Here is a 23740-nt window from a genome sequence, read left to right as displayed (position 1 = left end):
TGTAGAGAATTCTCACAAGCTCCCCTATGGCAGATCAATAAGGATGTACATGTAAGCAAATTAATAGATGGGGGAGCCTTTCTGAAATAAACGTGTCACATTTCACATACTGTCATTTTTTATGTTACACTATGACACTAACCTCTATCACGATAACATGCTGGGTTGAGGTTCCACTCCTTTCATCTATAGCTATGGGTTGGTCATCTCTCCACACGTTGTGTCCCGCTGGCTTCACAAAGCTCCTGTGGCCTCCAGTGAGATGTCCTTCACCTAAGAAAGTGATTGGGGCAAAAGGGGTGGTAAAGTCAGGTACTTTCAATGCTCAACAATATATTGTACACTCTTGACACTGTCTACAATTGGCAGGTAAAATGTATCACAACTTCTTGATATACTATTTATTGATTGATTGATGTTCCATGCATCACTTTCTTTTTTTATTGTTTATGATAATAGGACATTCAGTAAATCAAGAATCTGGTTAGAATATTGTGTCTTTGTGCAAGAATAATTTGTTCTTAATTTACCTGCCTGGTAAAATAAAGGTAAAATAAATATAACACCTAATTAATGAGGTAAAGTATTGTATTCTATCTAAAAAACTGACCAAGACTCAACTCTGGATAACACATCTGAACACATGCGCAACGGGAACGGGTCGACAGGCCCCGCAGTCTCTGCCTTCTGCTAAATGTACCTCTTGCCATTCCTCTGTATCGGTCGAGGATCTTGACACTACTGGGACGATTGGCGACGACGTGCTGTCGCAAAGTTCTCTCTGCGCGCTCCCGTGCCACCTTCAATTCCAGTAGTTGTAGTTTCCTCCGCAATCCCCTGTTGTCTTTCTGGCTTTGAGTCATTTCCAAACGAAACACTGCATAGTCGTCGTCTACGAGTTTACAGATCTCTGCCACGGCTGAATTCGCTAGAACCTCCATAATGGAGGCTATTTGATTGTGAAAAACCATACAGTTAGCCATTGTTAGCTAACTATACCTAGATAACGTCTATCAACCAAGTCCCGTCTCCAATTCGTATGTGATGCTGTTAAGTTAATTAGTCATATTTAGAGTTACATCGTGTTAATAAACGTATAAATAACAGCAATAGAAAAAGCTAACGTAGAAATTGTTTTTGGTCATTGCTAACTTCCGTTTACACTGAAGAGAAAGGACGTTTTTGGCGTCATAGCTCATAGGGTGTGGCTAAATGAAAAGGAAACGGGTAATGCTACATCAAACCAACGAGTCATCATGATTTGTCGTTGCTATCTGGAATCCTTGGGACGTCGGCCACCCTTCCCTTACCCATTTTCAACTTCAATGGGGAAGGGACGTTCCAAAGATTCTAGATAGCAATGACCATTCATGTTCATTTTCTTGGAAGCTCAGCCTTGCTAAGAAAAATTATCTAAAAAGAATGTCTCGCTCTATCCCATCGGTGGCAAGGAACCTATAGGTTTCAAGGAAGCCAAAGAAACGAAGACCGATTTTAATTCTAAATAATAAACAAGCAAATAAAAGTAAACATATCAAACGGACAGCACCATTTAACAGATTTGATCACCGTAGTAAAGGAACAGGTACCACTGTTTAAAGGGTGTTATAAAAAGAGGGGGACATATTTCTTATGAATAGAACACAAGCAAAACCAAATTCGGAGAAACGTTGTGTTACATTTCAATTACAGTGTTTTGGCCATGCCAACACACCAAACAACAGGTATGTGTATCATGTGAGAACGTAAGCGTACCTTGAGCCCTATACTAGATGGTTTGAGTTAGCGAGGTAATTGGTCAACTCTTAAATTCCATTCGGGATAACAGGTACAACGAAAGTGGCTCACCTTTTAGCCATGTACATTTCTATGCAACGACTCCTTCAGACTTAACCTGTTCCCGGGCAGCCTAACTCAGGGCTAACTCCATTTGTGATGAATGAGCTGCGAGTTGAGCACCAATTCACTTTTATTTCCTACATCTCACAAAGATTGCGTCAGCATCCCCTTCATTTGAGGAATATGACAGATTAAATATTTTATTAATAAAAAAATGTTATGTTATAATACCAATCATATTACACATATAGTAATGACAATGTATTTGAAACTTCACGCACAGTAAAACGTGTGTTTGATTTAATACAATTATTTGTATTGATAGAAGTGAAAAGGTCGCAGTTGTAAATGAGAACTTGTTCTCAACTGGCCTACTGGTTCAATAAAGGTGAAATATACATGTTTTTTAAATGAACGATTAAGTAATAAAATAAAGACGGCACATTAACAAGCCTATTTCGCACCGTGGCCTGCTGAATTTGCAAGATAACTTTTCTTTCATTTTGATTTAGGCACACATGAAAATGTGCGACATGCACGCGCAGTTGCAAGTCTGCTAGAGTCAGCCACAGGCGGACGAGCAATATCAACTGTCATAGTATGGATGAAGCCTGAGCTGAATTGTTAAGCTAACTGAAGCAGGCTAGCTTTAGAAAACCTTGAGTAGATCTAGCTTCAATCATAGTATACCCCTCCGATGCACAACTGAGGGACTTAGTAATACAAAAAAACTCTTGCCCCCAATACACTTCACATGATAACTATAATAAGGTTCTCAGATATCCACTGTGTATATCTCAAGCCACACTGCTACGATTTCTCCCCGTTTTGGACACAGTCTGATAAGGATAGTCAGGAAGAAGCTATTTTAACATAGTTTGCACTTGGTGTGAACGCCTCTTCACATACTTCGCCTCAGTGAAGGATTCCCACGTGCACGGCTTGTCGACGTCAATCCCAATAATTGGCCTCCCACGTTGTGAGGTGATAGAAGCAGGAGCCAGTCTTTGAGCTCCCTCATTGAACTCAAGCCATTGTTATTGGGATTGTGTGATGGAAATTTGTCTTCTGCTTTTATCCACCACCTGATATATATATCTCTCACACACACACACACACACACACACACACACACATACATACATTAAGTTGTAGAGGCTGGAGCAGAGAGCAGCCGCAGTGCACCATCCAATGAGCAGTTTAGGGGGTTAAGTTCCTTGCTCAAGGGAACATCAGTGGTAGGTGGCACCTGAGATGTTGATGCCAGCAACCGGACTCCCCGCCAGATGTGTTCTGTGTGGCTCGGTCCTGGTTCTGACTCTGGAAGGAAGATTGATGGCTTCTGATCCATGTTTGTGATCCGGGGAAAGTCTTTGTGACCAGCCATCTCAGAGGTCGTCTCTCCCACCAGTAACACTGGATATCAGCAGCTCTTCATGGACTGCAGACTGCAAACAAAGATCGTGCAGAAAAGTATAAAGGTTTATTACATTTGCGCTTTAGTAATTTAGCAGACGCTCTGATACAGAAAGACTTACAGAAGCGACTAGGGTTAAGTGTCTTGCTCATGGGCACATCAACAGGTTTTTCCCACCTAGTCAGCTCGGGTATTCAAACCAGCGACCTTTCGGTTACTGGCCCAACTCTCTTAACCGCTAGGCTACCTGAAAAAACTATTTGCTGTACACACAGAAACATTACGTAATATTATAAAATGTTAATCACAGTCAAGCCCATCTCTAACACTGCGATTCATGTACCTAACAATATGGAGCCATTGGAGTTTATTTTTAAATGGCCATAAGTGTTTTCAAGAATTATTACATACAAACATGTTTTGTACATCTCATTTCGGCCTTACAATATAACAAAAACAAGATGCAAAAAGAATCAGTCAATGTTGTAGAATAACTATGGTTATTTAATCATGTAATCAGTGATTACTTTGTAAATCGGGAGGTGCCGGAACAAAAAATATGCACGAGGTGGGTGACCTGGTGAGCTCTGAATTACCGGAACGCATTCAACGCTAACTGGAGTAAGTATGTGATGCTGTGCAGTTAAATTAGTCATATTTTGAGTTCCAGGGTGTTCATAAATAACAACGCGAATGTGGAAATTGTTCTTGGTCACTTTTCAATGAAAAACGGACTCGCGCTGTTCTTTGAAATAAGATACTGCATATAACATTACACATCAAATTATGTGTTATCACTGTCTTTAAAGCTGAGAGCACACTCGTTTAGAAAGAAAAGTGTGTTAGCAACTCTCATAAAAATAGGTATTCACAATCCAATTTCAAATAGCAAGTTAACAAAGGGTTAATGAGAGGTATGTGGTTAATTACCCTCTTACCCCAAGACACTTAACATGCCACACTGCTACGATTTCTCCCCAAGCGCTTCTCACAGGTGGGGCAGGCGTACGGCATGCTCGGCCTCACACGCTCTGACCCAGTGGCACTAGAGGTAGAAACAGGAGCCACCGCCCACAGGTGGTTAGTTTTGAGCTCCCTCCTTGACTTCTAGTCATTGTTTGGGTGTTGTTGGGATTGTGTGCTGTGTTATAGGCTAGGTACCTCTTGTGACGAACGCCCATCCTGACCCTGTCTGTATTTGTGGCGTAACCACGAGGTAACTGAGGAAGGCTAGACCCAGGTCCAGGCTTTCTATGAACCCAGTCACCAGGCACTAGGCAGGATCCTGAAGGAGAAGACAGACTTCCTATTAGACTCCCACCAGGGGGGTCTCCCACTACTCTCTGTGAAGGCTGAAGCCCAGGGTGACCTGCTCTGTTCATCATGGATACTGTGGTGTTTGTATCATAAGAACAGGAGGGTCTATCTCTATCAGCTCCAGGCCCTGCTTCATCCCTGCACTGAGACTGTAAAGAGAAGGGTTGGACTGGATCCCTGACTGGAGCCTCTGTCTCTCTGATGACCACCAGGACTGAGGTTGTTCAGTCCACCAGTTGTGTTCTGTGTAGTGGTTGTTGTGGAGTCTCTGTCCCTCACGATTGGGCCCTGGTTCCGACTTGGGAAGGAAGAGAAACGGCTCCTGATCCAGGGTCCAGTCCGGGACCAGGATTTGTGACCATCCACTTCAGAAGTCCAGTCTCTCCCGCCAGCAACACCGGATATCAGCAGGTCTTCATGGACTGCAGACTGCAAATAAAGATGATACTTTTCTGTACAAAGGTTTATATAATAAACTCTTAGCTGTACACACAGAAACATGACACTATATTATAAAATGTTAACCACAGTCAAGCCAAACTATAACACTGTGATTCAAGTAGCTAACAATATGGAGCCATTGGAAATTATTATAAAAATTAAAATGCACCATACAGTGAATCTGGAAAGTATTCAGACCCCTTAACTTTTTCCACAGTTACGTTAAAGCCTTATTCTAAAATTGATTACGTTTTTTTTCTTCCACAGCAATCTACACACAGTACCCCATAAAGACACAGCAAAAACATTTGTTTTATTTTTTAAATAAAAAAACATAACTGAAATACACATTTACATAAGCATTCAGACTAGTACTTTGTTGAAGCTCCTTTGGCAGCGATTACAGCCTTGAGTTTTCTTGGGTATGATGCTACAAGCTTGACACACCTGTATTTGGGGAGTTTCTCCCATTGTTCTCTGCAGATCCTCTCACGCTCTGTCATATTGGATGGGGAGGGTCCCTGCACAGCTATTTTCAGGTCTCTCCAAAGATGTTAGATCAGGTTCAACTACGGGCTCTGGCTGGGCCACTCAACGACATTGAGACTTGTCCCGAAGCGACTCCTGCATGGTCTTGGCTGTGTGCTTAGGATCGTTGTCCTGTTGGAAGGTGAACCTTCGCCCCAGTCTGAGGTCCTGAGCACTCTGGAGCAGGTTTTCATCAAGGATCTCTCTGTACTTTGCTCCATTCATCTTTCCCTCGATCCTGACTAGTCTCCCACTCCCTGCCACTGAAAAACATCCCCACAGCATGATGCTGCCACCACCATGCTTCGCCGTAGGGATGGTGCCAGATTTCCTCCAGACGTGACACTTGGCATTCAGGCCAAAGAGTTCAATCTGGTTTCATCAGACCAGAGAATCTTCTTTCTCATGGTCTGAGAGTCCTTTAGGTGCCTTTTGGCAAACTCCAAGCGGGCTGTCATGTGCCTTTTACTGAGGACTGGCTTCTGTCTGGCCACTACCATAACGGCCTGATTGGTGGAGTGCTGCAGAGATGGCTGTCCTTCTGGAAGGTTCTCCCATTTCCACAGAGGTACTCTGCAGCTCTCTCAGAGTGACCATTGGGTTCTTGGTCACCTCCCTGACCACGGCTCTTCTCCCCTGATTGCTCAGTTTGGCCAGGTGGCCAGCTCTAGGAAGTCTTGGTGGTTCCAAACTCCTTCCATTTAAAAATTATCGAGGCCACTGTGTTCTTGGTTCCCTTCAATGCTGCAGATATTTTTTGGTACCCTTCCCCAGATCTGTGCCTTGACACAATTCTGTCTCTGAGCTCTACGGACAATTCCTTCGACCTCATAGCTTGAATCTTGCGCTGACATGCACTGTCAATTGTGGGACCTTATATAGACAGGTGTGTGCCTTTCCAAATCATGTCCAATCAATTGAATTTACCACAGGTGGAAGTTGTAGAAACATCAAGGATGATCAATGGAAACAGGATGCACCTGACCTCGATTTCGAGTCTAACAGCAAATGGTCTGAATACTTATGTAAATAAGGTAATTCTATTTTGAATATTCTTTTATAAATGTGCAAAAATGACTAAAAACCTGTTTTTGCTTTGTCATTATGGGGTATTGTGTGTAGATTGATAAGGGAAAAACAACTTCATTCATTTTAGGCTTTAACTTAAAATGTGGAAAAAGTAAAGTGGTCTGAATACTTTCTGAATGCACTGTATGATGTTTTGGTTCAACTGAGATGAGGGAAACTCCGTCACAGATTATAATATAATATAATATATGCCATTTAGCAGACGCTTTTATCCAAAGCGACTTACAGTCATGTGTGCATACATTCTACGTATGGGTGGTCCCGGGGATTGAACCCACTACCCTGGCGTTACAAGCGCCATGCTCTACCAACTGAGCTACAGGACCACCCTATTATTATTATTATTTTTTTTACAAATCAGTCACACACAGTCAATTTAGTCTTTAATTTGAGCAAAACTGTTATGCACTCTCACACGGGACTTTGACACATCTTCACTACTACATAAATAATTTATTAGAATACTTTGGAAAAGGTTCAACACTACACACATCTTCACTACTTCATGTCAAGTAAACATGAAATAAGGCACTGTCTTTATCTCACTATGAAACACCATCAACCTAAAAGGGAATTAGTTGTCACTTCATCAGTGAAGCATTTTTACAGACACCATCACAACAACCATCACCTTATCACACTAATTCTTTCCTCATGTCACCTCAACAAGTTCCCTACGATATCAAAAAACAAAATAATTAACTACCAACAAACTATACTGAACAAAAATATAAACACACATGTAAAGTGTTGGTCCCATGTTTCATGAGCTGAAATAAAAGATCCCAGAAATGTTCCATATGCACAAAAAGTTTATTTCTCTCAAATGTTGTGCACAAATTTGTTTACATCCCTGTTAGTGAGCATTCCTGCTTTGCCAACATAATCCATCCATCTGACAGGTGTGGCATTTCAAGAAGCTGATTAAACAGCATGATCATTACACAGGTACACCTTTTGCTGGGGACAATAAAAGGCCACTCTAAAATGTGCAGTTTTGTCTCACAACACAAAGCCACAGATATCTCACGTTTTGAGGGAAGATACAATTGGCATGCTGACTGCAGGAATGTCCACCAGAGATGTTGCAAGATAATTTAATGTTAATTTCTCTACCATAAGCTGCTTCCAATGTCGTTTTAGAGAATTTGGCTGGATCCAACTGTCCTCAACCAGACCACGTGTAAACCACGCCAGCCCTCCACATCCAGCTTCTCCACCTGCGGGATCGTCTGAGACGAGCCACCCGGACAGCTGATGAAACAGAGTATTACTGTCTGTAATAAAACCCTTTTGTGAGGATAAACTCATTCTGATTGGCTGGGCCTGGCACCCCAGAGGATTAGCCTGGCTCCCAGGTGGGGAGGCCTATGCCCTCCCAGGCCCACCCATGGCTGCACCCCTGCCCAGTCATGTGAAATCCATAGATTAGGGCCTGATGAATTAATTTCAATTGACTGATTTCCTTATATAAACTGTAACTCACCCAATTGTTGCATGATGCATTTATATTTTTGTTCAGTATAACTAGTACTACATTACATTTCACTATACATGGGCCGTGTGCATTTTCTGCTAGTGTATCCTGAGGTAGCTCCTCTCCGAGAACACAAGCAAATGGCCTCTCTCCTGTGTAGATCTTCAGGTGGGGAAGCTGGGGAAGGTGTAGGATTTCTCCCCTGGGTGGACCCTCTTCAGGTTGGTTGAGTCTGAGAAACTAGCCTGGCACAGGTGGCAGCTGAACGATTTCTCCCCTGTGTGCATCCTCTGGTGGATCTCCACCTGTTTGGGGAAACTGAAGGCTTTCCCACAGAATGAAAACGGTAAGAGCTTCTCTTTGGTGCCACCACCTTTACTTATTCCATCTGTATTACTGTCATTTGTCAATGGGCTTGTCTAACCATTTAGTGTTGATGCACTGGCATTTTCTGAGGTCTGGTTAAACATTAGGAGAGTGTGAGGAGGTTGAAGGCCAGGGAGTGTCTGTGTTGTCACAGGGTCCATGTTCCAGTTGATAGATCCTATAGAAGGCAGGCTGAAGGCAGCACCTGTTAGGGGGTCAACCTCATGCGCCATCACTCTGTCTGAAACACAATTATAGGAGCAGGACGGAGCATCGCTAGCCGAGTCTGTGTCTGTTCTCACCCGCTGCATACGGACACTTCCTTGTCCCCGCAGACCAAATCTACGCCTCTCCCTGGTCTCAGCCAGTCTGTTATCATGGAGAGTAAGTTCGGATGTTGATTTCTGTTCGATTGTCTGTTTCTGGTTGTGGTTAACAGTGTTGTTCCCCGGCCCAGAGTTGATTACACTGTCCCATCCACTGACCTCCACTATGTCGCCTCTGGTCCTGGCCTGCTCGGTTATGTTGTCCCCTGGGCCATTGGCTGCACCTGTCTGGGAATCCAAGATGGCCTCCCAGTCTCCTCTGTTAGCTTCCAGCCAACCATCTACAGGAAAATGTTACTGTCAAGACATAACAAACATGACGCATGGATAGATTTTTAGACATGGATTTTTTGTGTTTTATTTTCCTGGTGATGTCTGACTTATGTTAAGATACACTGAGTGTACAAAACATTAGGAATCTCTTCCTAATATTGAGTGACACCCCCATTTCCTTTCCGAACAGCCACAATTTGTTGAGGCATGGACTCTACAAGGTGTCGAAAGCGTTCCACAGGGATGCTGGCCCATGTTGACGCCAATGTTGTGTCAAGTTGGCTGGATGTCCTGTGGGTGGTGGACCATTCTTGATACGCTCAGGAAACCGTTGAGCATGAAAAACCCAGCAGCGTTGCAGTTCTTGACACACTCAAACCGGTGCACCTGGCACCTACTACCATAACCTGTTCAAAGGCACTTAAAAATTTGGTCTTACCCGCCCTCTGAATGGCACACATACACAATTCATGGCTCAATTGTCTCAAGGCTTAAAGAACCCTTCTTTAACCTGTCTCCTCCCTTTTCTACAAGGATTAAAGTGGATATAACAGGTGACATCAATAAGGGATCCTAATTTTCACATGGTCAGTCTATATCATGGATAGAGCAGGTGTTCCTAATGATTTGTACACATTTCAGTTTTGTATTTTATACAAATTGAATTGATATTGTTTAATAAAATAAGTACTCATATTGTTTCATATGAGTTTAATAGAAAATTAATAGCCAGGCACATTAGTATTCCCATTGAAGATCTATTACTGTATGGAGGCTATATGTATTACTATTCCCATTGAAGATCTACTACTGTATGGAGGCTATATGTATTTCTCCCTTACCTTGCTCCCCCATCTTTAGTCCACTCAGCAGATCAATGCTCTCTGGTCCATCTTCTATTGTCTCCTCTTTGACCAGCAGCAGATCAGGCTTCCCATCGTCCATGTCTACTGACTGTAAGAGATACAGAGTGAGAGGATGTTAGATCAATAAATCTGATATGAGCACTGTGCTATGGAGCATCTTCTGATTGGACAATGAGGGATTGCTATTAATACTATGCAAACGTGTTAGTTGATTTGATTACTTGACACTCTTTAAAGGGATAGTTTGTGATTTTGGCAATTATCCACTTCTTCAGTCAGATTAACCTGTGGATACCATTTTTACGTCTCTGCATCCAGTATGCAAGAAGTTAGAGGCAATTTCGCGAGCCAGCTTAGCGCAAAGACTGTAAGTCTTCAGGTACAGCTAGCATGTAACTTTAAGAGTGTCAAGTAATAAAATCAACGAATAATTCAAAGGCATCATCCCACATTTAAAACAAAAATAATCAAGACCTGGGCACCTAGTCTCAGAGTACAAGTGATAATCTAGGATCTTTCCAAATAGAAAAGGCAAAATTGCTCCTAGATCTGCAAACCTACTCTGACACATTTTGTGGATATGGGTCCTGACCTAATACCATACAGAGAGTAGTTCACAGTGGGCTCACCTCAGTGAGACGGTATGTGGTCCTGGGCTGCTCAGCTAGTTCCTCTGTGGGGGTCAGGAGGAGGTGTAGTTTGGTTGTCCTCCATGACCATGTTCCCCTCAGGGTTCCACAGACCCTCCTCACACCCCTCCTCCTTCATCCGCAGCACCTCTGGACCCTCCTCCTCCTGGAAGAGAGACGTGATGCAGATCACACAGACATACACTCTCTCGGGTATATACACACAGATAATAAACACACTTTCAACATGGAGTGTTTACCCATCCCCACTATTTTTGAGTCCTATACTGTAGTTATATAATGACTTCATTGTTGTTAAACCCATCATGGTGGACATAAATATGATAATGTGGGTAAAAACGAGTCAGCTATGATAAGTCAAAAGTCAGACAAACCTGACTAAACTATAATGACGTGTACAGTAGGTGTTTGTTAGTGTGTGGGTATGTGTAGGTATATTTAGTAAGTGTATTGGTTATAAAGCACTGTTGTATGTATGCAGAATAGGGTGAGATCAGATGTGATGTATATTAAAGAGAGTCTCAATGAAAGCCTTAGAATGAAAAGTCACATTTTGTGTTTATTAAACATAAAAAAGTGTTAAATATATCATATGAAAACCACACATACACATCAACAAAAACAACTGCATTCATTCAAGTGTCTTGGGGGAAAAAAAATAAGTTGTTGAATGGAAGCAATGAAGAAGGCATTTGTGAAAATCATATATCCTACACAGTACAAACACAATATGTATCAAACTTCAGGCTTATATATCACACAATGTCTGGATGCAATATTCTACCCAGTAATATTGAACACTGAAATCTGTTACTCTCATTATTCCAAATTCATCTGTGGATCTTTTCTGCTGACAACAATGACAATAAATCTTTGTCTTTAATGTAGGGTTTGATCTAAAAGTCAGAAGCTGTTGGGTGGAATTTTTACTTTCTATGTTATACAGTGGAATGGTTTTTCTGCTGGTGTGTCCTGAGGCAACTCCTCTCTGAGAACCTCATCCTGCAGTGCATACAGGCGAAGGGCCTCTCTCCCGTGTGGACCCTCTGGTGCCTCTTCAGGTCACCAGCCTGGGCGAAGCGCATGTGACACTGGGTACAGCTGAATGGTTTCTCCCCTGTGTGGACCCTATGATGCCTCTTCAGGGTGCCAGCTTGGCTGAAGCACATGTGACACTGGGTACAGCTGAAGGGTTTCACCCCAGTGTGGATCCTCTGGTGGACCTCCACCTTCTGGAGGCAGCTGAAGCCTTTATTACAGAACATGCAGAGGAACCGTTTCTCTTTACTATTGCCTGATGTGGCTCCCCCTCCCTCAGCCTGGGCTCTAGCCCTGTCGTTTGAGTTCAATACCTGATCGAAAACGATACGGCCGTGTGAATCGGAAGGTGCCATCGACTTAGACACTGGGTCGCGATCCCTGAACGCATGTAAAGGGGAGTTGGTTGCGACATTTAGATTTGTCTCTAAGCTCTCTCTGTTGTTTAAGAAGTCACTAGTGTTGCCCTGCGAGTGTCCTTCTAACTGAGTCTCGTCTGCATTCCATGTCAGAGGAGTGTCACCCTCCACTTTTACCTCATCTACGACCAGACCCTCCCCTTTCTTATCTAGGCACCTTTCAGAATATACACTACTACTGTACTGGTTCCAGTTCCCTCTCATTGGATTAGTCTGTGTATCTAAGCCCACAGGCATGTCACCAGGTATCATCTCTGTCCCTGTAGAGTATGAACAGGATGGATCATTGCCAGTCTGTAACGAGTCACTTGGGTCCTGATGAGACAAAACTGTCCTCGGGCTCATGTTACCATAAAGTAAATGCTCTGAGTGGGGAGCAGGACAACAGCCCAGTCGGTCCAGCACCGTTAAAGTCTCGATATCTGTTTCTGACTTGAGGAAGACATTCTGCGTTCCACTAACCTCCGGCGTTCCACTGACCTCCGTGATGCTGTGTTGGGTCCTGGGCTGCACTGTGGCTACAGGGTGCACGCCAGCCGTTCCAGTCTGGATGTTTCTACTGTGCCATGGGTCCTCTTCTCCTTCAGACCTCTCCAGCTTGACCGCAGGACCTGCTGCCTCTGCAGACTGACAAGAAGAAAGGAAGTTATTACTGGTACATGAGTTTAATTGGATAACAATGTCATAGGGAAGTCTAACAAACTCCCCGATGGCAGTTAAATTACGATGTAAATGGAAACTAGTGAATAGCTGAGGGGAGCCTTTCTGAAATAAACAGACCACATTTTATTCACAAAGTAACACATTTTTAATGCAACACTATTACACTAACCTCTATCATGATAACATGCTGGGTTGAGGTTCCACTTCCCTCGTCAAAAGTGATTGGTTGGTCATCTCTCCATGTACCGTGTCCCGCTGGCTTCACAAAGTTCCTGTGGCCTCCAGTGAGATGTCCTTCACCTGAGAGAATTATTAGGGGTTATAAGCTGGGTGGTTCGAGTCCGGAATGCTGATTGGCTGACAGCCATGTCAGACTGTATACCACAGGTATGGCAAAACATTTACTCTTACTTCTGTAATTACATTTGTAACCAGCTTATAATTGCAATAAGGCACCTCTGGGGGTTTGTGGTATATGGCCAATATACCACGGCTACGGGCTGTATCCAGAAACTCTGTGTTGCATTGTCCATAAGAACAGCCCAGGCACCATGGTATATTGGCCATATACCACATCCCCTCTGGCTTATTGCTTAATTAAATAAGTGGTTAGGTTAGCTACTGTCAATGCTCAACGGTATATTATAACCTATTGACACGGTCTAGAATTGGCAAGGATGTAAAGTAACACTTTGCATAACTTCTTGATATACTATTTATAGATCAATTGATGATGTTCTAGGCATCATATTGTTTTCAATGCATAAATAATTGGAAATGCAGTAAATCAAGAACCTGGTTAGAATATGATATGGTGTGTTTGTGCAAGATAGCTAAGTAATCAGAGGAATTATTGCATACTATCCAAAAACTGACCAAGACCCAATTCTGGTTAACACATCTAAAGTTACACAAGTGCAGTGGGGAGACAGGCCGCGCAACTCGACCTTCTGCTAAATGTACCTCTTGTCATTCCTCTGTATCGGTCGAGGATCTTGACACTACTGGGACGACTGGCGAGGATGCGCTCCCGTGCCACCTTCAGTTCCAGTTGCTGTAGTTTCCTCCGCAATCCCCTGTTTTCTTTCTGGCTTTGGGAAATTTCCAAACGAAACACTGCATAGTCGTCGTCTACGAGTTTACAGATCTCTGCCACGGCTGCATTCGCTAGCACCTCCATGATGGAGGCTATCTGAGTGTGAAAAACCATACCGTTATCCATTGTTAACAGCTACTAGCTAGCGTTACCTAACATCTATCAACCAAGTCTTGTCTCCAACGCAAATTAAAGACTACCTGGGGCAAATATGTGATTGTGTGCAGTTAAATTAGTCATAGTTTGAGTTCCATTTGTGTTAATGAATCTAACAAAAACGCTAACGTGAAAATTGTTCTTGATCAACGCTTACTTCCGTTAACTTCTTCTTCTGTGAGGTTTTATGGCGAACTACACGCAAATGGTGTACTGCCGCCACCAACTGGACGGGGGTGGGGGGGAAAAAAATCATAAAATAAATGTGAATACCATTATGGGGATGGGAAAATAACATTTTACAAAACATTTACAAAACTACATTCCCATTTCCTTCAGTCATGAAAGGGTGGGACTGCATGAGACAGTACTCCATGTAGAGCCTCGTCAAATATTTTAATCCTAGAAAGTGTTCCATTGCAGAAGTGAAGTCTATCTTTAGTTAGGTAGGAGCAAGCCCATGTAATGCTTTGTAGGTTAGCAGTAAAGCCAGTGTAGGGAGGCTAGCACTGGAGTAATATGATACATTTTTTTGGTTCTAGTCAGGATTCTAGCAGCCGTATTTAACACTTACTGAAGTTTATTTAGTGCTTTATCCGGGTAGCCGGAAAGTAGAGCATTGCAGTAGTCTAACCTAGAAGCAACAAAAGCATGGATACATTTTTTTAGTGATATTACGTCTGATATCGCAATGTAATGTATGTTTAGATATGTATAATCGAGAGCTAAGCATGTTGATTTTTAACTCGCTCGTTGAATTATGCAAGAGAACGTGACAACAACAGTAATTATTGAGTCAGTCTCTAGACAGTCTAGGTGAGTACACGTTGGGTAGACGGAGCAAGTGATTGGTGGTTGCAGCCTTGTTCCTCCCTTTTATGTTAATGTATTAATATATTCAAGAACAATGTTTATTTATGCAAAAAAGACATAACATGTGCTTTATTTTAACACAAAATATATGTAAAAAAATACCCGATACAATAATAAAATCTATATGAGTACATTGTAAGAAAAACAAGTGAAATGTAATAATACTTTGATGACCTAAATTCCCACAATAAATCCCTGATCTCCATTCATGTTGAACAGAATCATCTCAATGTCTTAATTGCACTGCACAGATGGAGCAGAAATTCCAGAAGATTGATTTGGTAGTATTCGCAGATAACTTTTAGGGCCAAAATAGTGGGAAGAGGTGGTGGGTTTGTTGGGAATAGTGGCGTGTATGTAGGGTAAGATGGTGGTGCAATTAAATCCCCCCAATCTACTTTTCTGTGAACAAAATGTGAAATTCACACTACGACCTGTGAAAGATAGCAATACGCCACTAAGCGTCTAGTCTGCCGGGAAAGCAACACGAAGAAGAGTCGAAACGGAAGTGAACACTAAGAACATTTTCCACGTTAGCGTTTTTGTTGTTATTTAGATTTTATTCATTATTAACATCCTGGAATACAAAATATGAATAATTTAACTGCACAGCATCACATACTTACGACATGTAGTCTTTAATTCGCTTTGGAGACATGACTTGGTTGATAGGTGTTATCTAGGTAACGCTAGCTAGCTGCTAACAATGGCTAACTGTATGGTTTTTCAAACTCAAATAGCCTCCATCATGGAGGTTCTAGCGAATGCAGCCGTGGCAGAGATCTGTAAACTTGTAGACGACGACTATGCAGTGTTTCGTTTGGAAATAACTCAAAGCCAGAAAGAAAACAGGGCATTGCGGAGGAGACTACAGCTACTGGAACTGAAGGTGTCACGGGAGCGCGTCCTCGCCATTCGTCCCAGTAGTGTCAAGATCCTCGACAAATACAGAGGAATGTCAAGAGGTAACGTTACATTTAGCAGAAGGCATGGGTTGTCGCCCCGTTCTCAGCTGCACATGTGTTCATAGGTGTTACCCAGAATTGGTTCTTGGTCCGTTTTTGGATAGTATGCAATAATTCCCCAGATTATTTAGCAAATAAACAATATATTCTAACATGATTATTAATTTACAGCATTGCCTATGATTTAATCAATGAAAACAATGTAATACATGGAACATAATACATAGATAGTAAAAACCCTGTTGGCTTGGGTATTCAAACCAGCAACCATCTGGTTACTGGCCCAACGCTCTAACCGCTAGGCTACCTACCGCCCTTTATATCAAGATAAATGACCTTATGTCCTTGCCATTTCTAGACATTGTCAATAATGTACAATATACCGTTGAACATTGACAGTAGCTAACCGAACCACCTCTTTCCCCCAAACGCTCTCAGGTGAAGGACATCTCACTGGAGGCCACAGGAGCTTTGTGAAGCCTGTGGGACACAATACATGGAGAGATGACCAACCAATCACTGTTGATGAGGGGAGTGGAACCTCAACCCAGCACATTATCATGATAGAGGTTAGTGTAATAGTGTTGCATAAAAATTGTGTTATTTGTAAATCAAACGTGGCCTGTTCAGAAAGGCTCCCCTCAGCTATTCACTTTCTTACATGTACATCCTAATTCATCTGCCATAGAGGCATTGTTATCTTCCCTACGACATTGTTATCCAACTCAACTCATGTATCGGTAATAACCTCCTCTCTTCTTATGTCAGTCTGCAGATGCAGAGGCTGCAGGTCCTGGGGTCAAGCAGGAGAGGTCTGAAGGAGAGGAGGATCCACAGCATAGCAGAGACATCCAGACTGGTGCGGCTAGAGAGCCCCCTGTAGCCACGGATGAACCCACCACTGCCTCATTGCAGCCCAGGACCCAACGAAGCGGCACGGAGGTCAGTGGAACGCCGAACGCCGTCCTCAAGTCAGACACGAAGACTTTAACGGGCTTGGGGCGACTGGGCTGTCCCCCTGCTCCCTGCACAGAGTATATACTTTACGGTAGCTCGAGGACGGTTTTGTCCCATCAGGACTCAGGTAACTCGTCCAGTTCATATGCTACAGGGACACAGATGATGTCTGGTGACTTGCCTGTGGGCTTAGATACACAGCCTAATCCAATGAGAGGGGACTGGAACCAGTACAGTAGTAGTGTAAACTCTGAAGGGTTCCTAGATAAGAAAGGGGAGGGTCTGGTCGTAGATGAGGTGACTGTAAAAGTGGAGGATGACGCTCCTCTGACATGGAATGCAGACGAGACTCACTTAGGAAAAGGACACTCGCAGGGCAACACAAGTGACTTCTTAGACTACAGTGAAAGCTTAGAGACCAATCTAAATGTCGCAACCCACTCCCCTTTACACCGAGTGACCATGTTGATGGCACCTTCCAATTCACAAGGCAGCGTCCTTTTCGAACAGGTATCGAACTCAAATGATCAAAAGGCCAAGGAGCGGGAAGGGGCAACAACAACGGGTGGTAAAGAGAAGCGGTTTCTCTGCATGTTCTGTAACAAAGGCTTCAGCTGTTCCCAGAAGGTGGAGATCCATCAGAGGGTCCACACAGGGGTGAAACCCTTCACCTGTATCCAGTGTCACATGCGCTTTGCCCATGCGGGCAACCTGAAGAGGCACCAGAGGGTCCACACAGGGGTGAAACCCTTCAGCTGTACCCAGTGTCACATGTGCTTCGCCCAGGCTGGTGACCTGAAGCGGCACCAGAGGGTGCACACAGGGGAGAAACCCTACAGCTGTACCCAGTGTCCCATGCGCTTCGCCCAGGCAGGTGACCTGAAAAGGCACCTGAAGGTCCACACGTGAGGAGGCCATTTGCCTGTACGCACTGCAGGAAGAGGTTCTCGGAAAGGAGCTACCTCAGAATACACCAGAAGAAAAAAACACTCCACTCCATATCTTCTGACATTTAGATCAAACCCTGCATTAAAGACAAAGATTCATTTTGATTGTTGTCAACAGAAAAGATCCGCAGATACATTTGGAATAACGAGAGTAACCGATTTCAGTCTTTAATATTCCTGGGTAGAATATTGCATCCAGACATTGTATGATATATATATACGCCTAAAAAGTCTGTTACATATTGTGTTTGTACTGTGTAAGGATATATGATGTCCGCAAATGCATGTTTCATTACTTCCATCCTCAATACATTTTTTTCCCAAGACACTTTTAATAAAAAAAAGTTCATGCAGATTTTTACGTGTGGTATTCATATGGTGTAATTGACACTTGTTCATGTTTAATAAACATAAAATTGGACTTTTCATTCTTAGACTTTCATTAAGGAAGCGCTTTATAATCAATATAGACTTAAATATAATAAATATACGTACACATATCCACACACTAACGAACACCTACTGTACATGGCAAAATAGTTTAGTCAGGTTTGTCTGATGATGACATAGCTGACTTATATTTACCCACATCATCATATTTACATCAACCATGATGGGTTTAATAACAATGAAGTCATTCTGTGACTACAGTATAGGACTCAAACGTAGTGGGGATGGGTAAACACTCCCAATTGTGTTATTATCCGTGTGTGTGTGTACGTACCTGAGGGAGTGTATGTCTGTGTAATCTGTATCACCTGTCTCTTCCAGGAGGAGGGGTGTGATGAGGGTCTGGGGAACCCTGAGGGGACCATGGTCATGGAGGACAACCAGCCTACACCTCCTCCTGAACCCACAGAGGACCCAGCTGCGCAACACAGGACCACACACAGTCTCACTGAGGTGAGCCCACTGAACTACTGTCTGAATGATATTAGGTGGGGACCTGATCCTTAGACTTTGTGGATACGGGCCCAGGTCTTGATATATTTTGTCAAAAGTGTGGGACAATGTCTTTGAGTTATCTAACCAGTAGCAAATTAACTTACATGTTACATAGTACTCATAGCAAACCTTCATTGCCCAATCAGAAGATGCTCCATAGCAGGGTGCTGATATCAGATGTCTTGATCCAACATCCTCTCACTCTGTATCTCTTACAGTCAGTAGACATGGAGGATGGGAACCCTCATCTGCTGCTGGTCAAAGAGGAGACAATAGAAGACGGACCAGAGAGCATTGACCTGCTGAGTGGACTAAAGATGGGGGAGCAAGTTAAGAGAGAAATACATATAGCCTCCATACAGTAATAGATCTTCAATGGGAAAACTGATGCGCCTGACAATTTTCTTGTCTGAATTTTCTTCATTCATTCAATTAAATCAATACAACTTGTGTTTACATACACATAATGTATGAACTTGACCAGGTAATTGACAAAAAAAACTCCAGAGTTTTCTCTGCCATGTTTTTAGTCTAATTTCTGACCTCTTCTTGTAGGTGGGTGGCTGGAGGCTAACAGAGGAGACTGGGCAGTCATCTTGGACTCCCAGACCAGTGCTACCAAGGACCCAGGGGACAACATCACTGAGCAAGACAGGACCAGCGGCGATAAAGTGGAGGTCAGTGGATGGAACAGCGTCCTCAACTCTGGGCTGGGGAACAACACTGTTAACCAGAAACAGACAGTTGATCACAAAACAACATACAAACTTAGTCTCCATGACAACAGACTGGCTGAGACCAGGACAAGGCGTAGATTCCATCCAGGACAGGGAGGTGTCCGTATGCGGCGGGAGAGAACAGGCGCTGCTCCTATAGTTGTGATTCAGAGAGACTGATGGCGCCTCTGGTTAACCCCCTAACACAGTAGTCACTAACCTTTTCTGAGTAAAGATCACTTTCTGAGTCAAAATGCAAGCTTATGCAACATGAACCTATTAAAAACTGTACTGTAGCAATGAGGTTTGTGAAGTAGGCTATAGGCCCAATACATTATCACCGCATATTGGCTTTTCTTGACTCCCTGCCAATACATTGTTTGGACAATTTGTAAAAAATTATATTTCAACATTTGAGATAGGCTATATGATCACACCGGTAATAGATCAGTTGTTGTATTACTTGTGAGGCACAGCTGAGTGAGCATACATTTAAATAGTTTGTTTTTATTTTACTGGGCTGATGGTGCCTGCATCTGATGGTCAGTCTCAGCTGAGGGACAGAGCAGCTAATGAGCTCTGCCTCCCAGTGTCCTGCCACTCACTCTTTCCGCTGCTGTCACTGACTAAAAAGGTCTGGAGTCGCACCCCATTATGTCTGCCTCATGCAGATGTTGTTACTCCTATGAACAGAGAAGGTGAAATATTCTTCGATATAATTTTTTTTTTTTAAACAACAATGCAAGCCTACCACACTTTCCTACTCCTTCATTACAACTACAGTGCTGGTTGTAGTGCCAGTGGAAGTAGGACGAATGTGCATTGTATTGTTTATAAAAGTGTTGAATACAAAGTGTTGACAGTTCTGAGTAAGAACTTAAACATGAATTCACTCATATAAACAGCAGCTCTTTGCTGTATTCGTTGACAGTCTTTCTCTAGTCATGGTTTTAAACGTTTTGAAATCTCACAGTATCAACTTGGCTGTAGCTTTCTTTTAAGCTTGCTACATTACAGTAGACACAGTAATCTGAGCCGTCCGATTGGCTGGAGGTAGGCCTATAGTGCTCTGGATTTGCTCTCCGGGCCTGCCGGGATAGCAGAGTTGACCCATTTCATGTGTCTGAAGGTACAGTGGGAACACAGCTGAATCAGTTGCACCTACCACCAACAGCGCGAGACGAATACAAATAAATAGGAACGCAAAGCTTTATCATTGGGTTTTTTACAGAAATGTTTGCCGATCGACCAGTTGGTGACCACTGCCCTAACAGGTGCCGCCTTCAGCCTGCCTTTATATAGGATCTATCAACTGGAACATGGACCCTGCAACAACACAGACACTCCCTGGCCTTCATCCTCCTCACACTTTCCTAATGTTAAACCAGACCTCAGACAATGCCAGTGCCTCAACACTAAATGGCTACACAAACCTATTGACAGTAGTAGTAACGCTATCAGTAGATTCAGTGGCCATAATAAGCACTTCCTGTGTTTGTTCTGTGGGAAAGCCTTCAGTTTCCCCAAACAGGTGGAGATCCACCAGAAGATACACACGGGGGGAGATCTGTTTGGTTGCCATCTGTCCCAAGCAAGTTTCTCTCACTCGTCCAAGCTGAACAGGCACCACACAGGTGAGAAACCCTACAGTGAGAAGAGCTTCTCCCACCAGCACCAACTGAAGATGCGCCTGTATGCACTGCAGGAAGAGGTTCTCAGAGAGGAGCTACCTTAGTCTTTGTAGTTAATTCTGTTGGTTTCGGATGTAGTGGGGAACTGCATGAGGTGAACTGAGGAAAGAATAAGTATGATGAGGCAGATAATATTATATGGTGATGGTTGGTGTTATGCTGTCTGTAAAAATGCTTTACTGATGAAAAGCGTCAACTATGTCCCTTTAGCTCAGGGGTGGGCAATTACAGTCCTCGAGGACCTGTTTGGTGTCTCAGTTTTGCCCCAGCTAACACACCTGACTCCAATAATCACCTAATCATGATCTTCATTTTTGAATGCAATTTGATTAATCATCTGTGTTTGCTAGGGATGGAGAAAAAGTGTGACACCAATCAGGCCCTCGAGGACTGGAGTTGCCCATCCCTGCTCTAGCTTTTATAGTGAGGTAAGGATAGTGTCTTAATTAATGTTTACTTAACATGAAGTGGTGAAGATGTGTGCAATGTAACGTTGAACCTTTTCCAAAGTATTCTAAAATGTATTTTATCAAAGTGAGGGTACCAGATTTACAATAAAAGGTCAAGTGTTACCATAGTGAGAAGTTATTCTACTTGTCACATTGTTTTGTTCAATAAAAGTACTGTACTTCAAAGTTATGTTAGTGTATGACTATTTTGTTGAAATTAAATACATATTCAACTCTGTGCTGACTGACTTGGTTATTTTTGCATCATTGCAGGGAATGAGTTTCCCTTAACTCAGTCGAACCAAAACATTATACTTAATTCTTGAATCAACACAAATTGACATTTTTTTTATCATAAACTCTAATGGCTCCATATTGTTACGTACTTGAATCACAATGTTAGAGATGGGCTTGACTGGTTAACATTTTATAATATCATGTTTCTGTGTGTACAGCAAGGAGTTTCTTATATAAACCTTTATGCTCTTCTGTGCAATTTGTTTTTACAGTCTGCAGTCCATGAGGACCTGCTGATTTCAGGTGTTGCTGGCGGGAGAGACTGGAACTTTGAGGCGGCTGGTCACAAACCCTGGCCCTGGATCAGAACCCTTGATCAGGAACCATCGCGCTTCCTTCCCGATTTGGAACTAGGACCGAACCATGAGGGACAGAGACTCCACCACACAGAACACAACCAGTGGACAGGTGGACTGAACAACCTCAGTCCTGGTGGTCATCAGAGAGACAGAGGCTCCAGTCAGGGATCCAGTCTGCAGCCCAGACCCTTCTCTTCACAGTCTCAGTGCAGGGATGAAGCAGGGCCTGGAGCTGATAGAGACAGAGATAGACCCTCCTGTTCCTATGATACAAACATCACAGTATCCATGATGAACAGAGCAGGTCACCCTGGGCTTCAGCCTTCACAGAGAGTGGTGGGAGACCCCTCTGGTGGTAGTCTAATAGGAAGTCTCTCTTCCCCTTCAGGATCTCATCATAGAAGACCTGGGTCTAGCCTTCCTCAGCTACCTCAGGTTTACCACACCAATACAGACATGGTCAGGATGGGCGTTCACCACAAGAGGTACCTAGCCCATAACACAGAACACAATCCCAACAACACCCATACAATGGCTAGAGGTCAAGGAAGGAGCTCAAAGACTAACCAACTGAGGGTGGTGGCTCCTGCTTCTACCTCCGGTGTCATTGGCTCACAACGTGGGAGGCCAAGCGTTAGGTCGGACGCAGACAAGCCGCATGCATGTCCCACATGTGGGAAGCGTTTCACTGAGGCGAACTATGTGAAGAGGCACCAGACTGTTCACACCAAGGAGAGGCCCTTCAAGTGTAAATTGTGTTACAAGAGCTTTGCCTTCTTGAGTAACCTTATCAGACATAAGAGTGTCCACAATGGGAATAAACTGTAGCATTGTGGCTTGAGATGTACAAAAGGGGATATCTGAGAACCATTTTTTAGCTGACATAATATAATTATCATGTGAAATGTCTTGGGGCAAGAAGTTAATTAATCACATACCTCTCCTTAAAACCCTTTGTTAACTTTGTAAATACCTGTTTTTAGAGAGACAATAACCTAAACCTAGTCTAGAACATGGACAGTTGAATATTTACCGTACTGATGTTGACGTAGATGGAATAAAGTAATTGTATTGTATTATTTTCTACTGTATTCTTGCTAACGCAAAGATGAGTAATTTCCTGACAGGCTGCAGGAGGGCTCCACGGGAGATGTGGCATTTGATATAAATATGAGGATGGTTCTTCTAGCCCACGAACTTGGACTTGGTTATGCAGCTCCAAAGAAAATAAGCAAAGTCCTAGGAATTCCTTCCTTGCTTCTCAGCTCATATCGGAGACATGACAGGTAAATAAAAAGGGAGAGTATTGTCAGGTGACTTCCTGTGTATACATAATATTTATTTCCTTGCTCCAGCAAATGTATTCAAAGTTAAGAAAACAGAGTAATAGGAAGACATAACTATCCAACGAGACTGTCACATAGGCCTACAGTGTCATAGGGCTGTAGCCTAATGTGATTGGTGAGAAATTAGCTTAACATAAAGTAAATACATGCTAATATTTACATAGGGTAACATGCTGATATTTAGTCCTGCAGTTCTGTCTGTAATGTCGACAGACATAATAAGTATTTTTCCCCCTACTTTAGTTGCAGAGATTCACAGAGGGCTACTAATATAATAATAATAATATTATTATG

General features: G+C 43.0%; 4 protein-coding genes and 1 long non-coding RNA gene across 18 annotated transcripts in view; 2 read left to right on the top strand and 3 right to left on the bottom strand.

Annotated features, from left to right (window-relative positions):
* The window catches only part of LOC118361889 (zinc finger protein 235-like), a 274869-nt gene that overhangs the window by 62671 nt on the left and 188458 nt on the right, over positions 1-23740 (top strand). For 3 of the 9 annotated variants that reach the window (XM_052485271.1, XM_052485270.1, XM_052485268.1), the window contains exons 6-7: positions 19204-19325; positions 22014-23176. In XM_052485271.1, the coding sequence (XP_052341231.1) occupies positions 19204-19325; positions 22014-22928 (1037 nt within the window). In that variant the 3' untranslated portion in view covers positions 22929-23176. Of the gene's footprint in view, positions 1-16237; positions 16369-16567; positions 18130-18866; positions 18978-19203; positions 19326-20875; positions 20999-21405; positions 21484-22013; positions 23177-23740 lie in introns of those variants that run through there. The other 6 variants (XR_008085476.1, XR_008085477.1, XR_008085475.1 and 3 more) reach the window with 5 other exon arrangements.
* Positions 1-23740, bottom strand: part of LOC118361907 (Wilms tumor protein homolog) — a 76082-nt gene that overhangs the window by 22878 nt on the left and 29464 nt on the right. Inside the window, exons 1-2 of one of the 6 annotated variants that reach the window (XM_052485306.1) lie at positions 701-1745; positions 143-273 (exon numbers count right to left, since the gene is read on the bottom strand). The exons of 3 other annotated variants lie outside the window; for them this stretch is intronic. In XM_052485306.1, coding sequence (XP_052341266.1) covers positions 143-273; positions 701-983 — 414 coding nt within the window. In that variant the 5' untranslated portion in view covers positions 984-1745. Of the gene's footprint in view, positions 1-142; positions 274-700; positions 1746-23740 lie in introns of those variants that run through there. 2 more of the 6 variants (XM_052485303.1, XM_052485304.1) reach the window with 2 other exon arrangements.
* LOC118362000 (uncharacterized) lies at positions 3298-9031 on the top strand. The gene is made up of 4 exons (XR_004821119.2): positions 3298-3877; positions 7775-7898; positions 8269-8454; positions 8914-9031. It is a non-coding gene; the product is annotated as an uncharacterized LOC118362000 (long non-coding RNA).
* LOC127913399 (uncharacterized) lies at positions 7014-10712 on the bottom strand. Its single transcript, XM_052485357.1, has 3 exons — positions 10569-10712; positions 9916-10027; positions 7014-9081 (listed from the first exon to the last, which is right to left on the bottom strand). Exons 2-3 carry the CDS (start codon positions 10016-10018, stop codon positions 8528-8530), a joined length of 657 nt encoding a protein of 218 aa, XP_052341317.1. The 5' UTR covers positions 10019-10027; positions 10569-10712; the 3' UTR covers positions 7014-8527.
* On the bottom strand, positions 11129-15729 carry LOC118361938 (zinc finger protein 2-like). The gene is made up of 3 exons (XM_035742171.2): positions 13673-15729; positions 12879-13009; positions 11129-12673 (listed from the first exon to the last, which is right to left on the bottom strand). Exons 1-3 carry the CDS (start codon positions 13929-13931, stop codon positions 11528-11530), a joined length of 1536 nt encoding a protein of 511 aa, XP_035598064.2. The 5' UTR covers positions 13932-15729; the 3' UTR covers positions 11129-11527.

This window comes from Oncorhynchus keta, chromosome 29, assembly GCF_023373465.1.
Source record: "Oncorhynchus keta strain PuntledgeMale-10-30-2019 chromosome 29, Oket_V2, whole genome shotgun sequence".
In the NCBI taxonomy this organism is placed as follows: domain Eukaryota; kingdom Metazoa; phylum Chordata; class Actinopteri; order Salmoniformes; family Salmonidae; genus Oncorhynchus; species Oncorhynchus keta.
The sequence above is the reverse complement of the archived record's forward strand: the minus strand, read 5'-3'. Positions and strand labels throughout refer to the sequence as shown.

Bases quoted from the DNA above. Each gene is read 5' to 3' on its own strand.
- LOC127913399 (XM_052485357.1), bottom strand. From the start codon at position 10,018: ATGGACGATGGGAAGCCTGATCTGCTGCTGGTCAAAGAGGAGACAATA. The intron at 9,082-9,915 runs GTAAGGGAGAAA...ATTTTCCTGTAG, and splicing joins ACTAAAGATGGGGGAGCAAG to ATGGTTGGCTGGAAGCTAAC.
- LOC118361938 (XM_035742171.2), bottom strand. From the start codon at position 13,931: ATGGATAACGGTATGGTTTTTCACACTCAGATAGCCTCCATCATGGAG. The intron at 13,010-13,672 runs GTACATTTAGCA...TAATTCTCTCAG, and splicing joins ATACAGAGGAATGACAAGAG to GTGAAGGACATCTCACTGGA. The intron at 12,674-12,878 runs GTTAGTGTAATA...TCTTCTTGTCAG, and splicing joins AGCATGTTATCATGATAGAG to TCTGCAGAGGCAGCAGGTCC.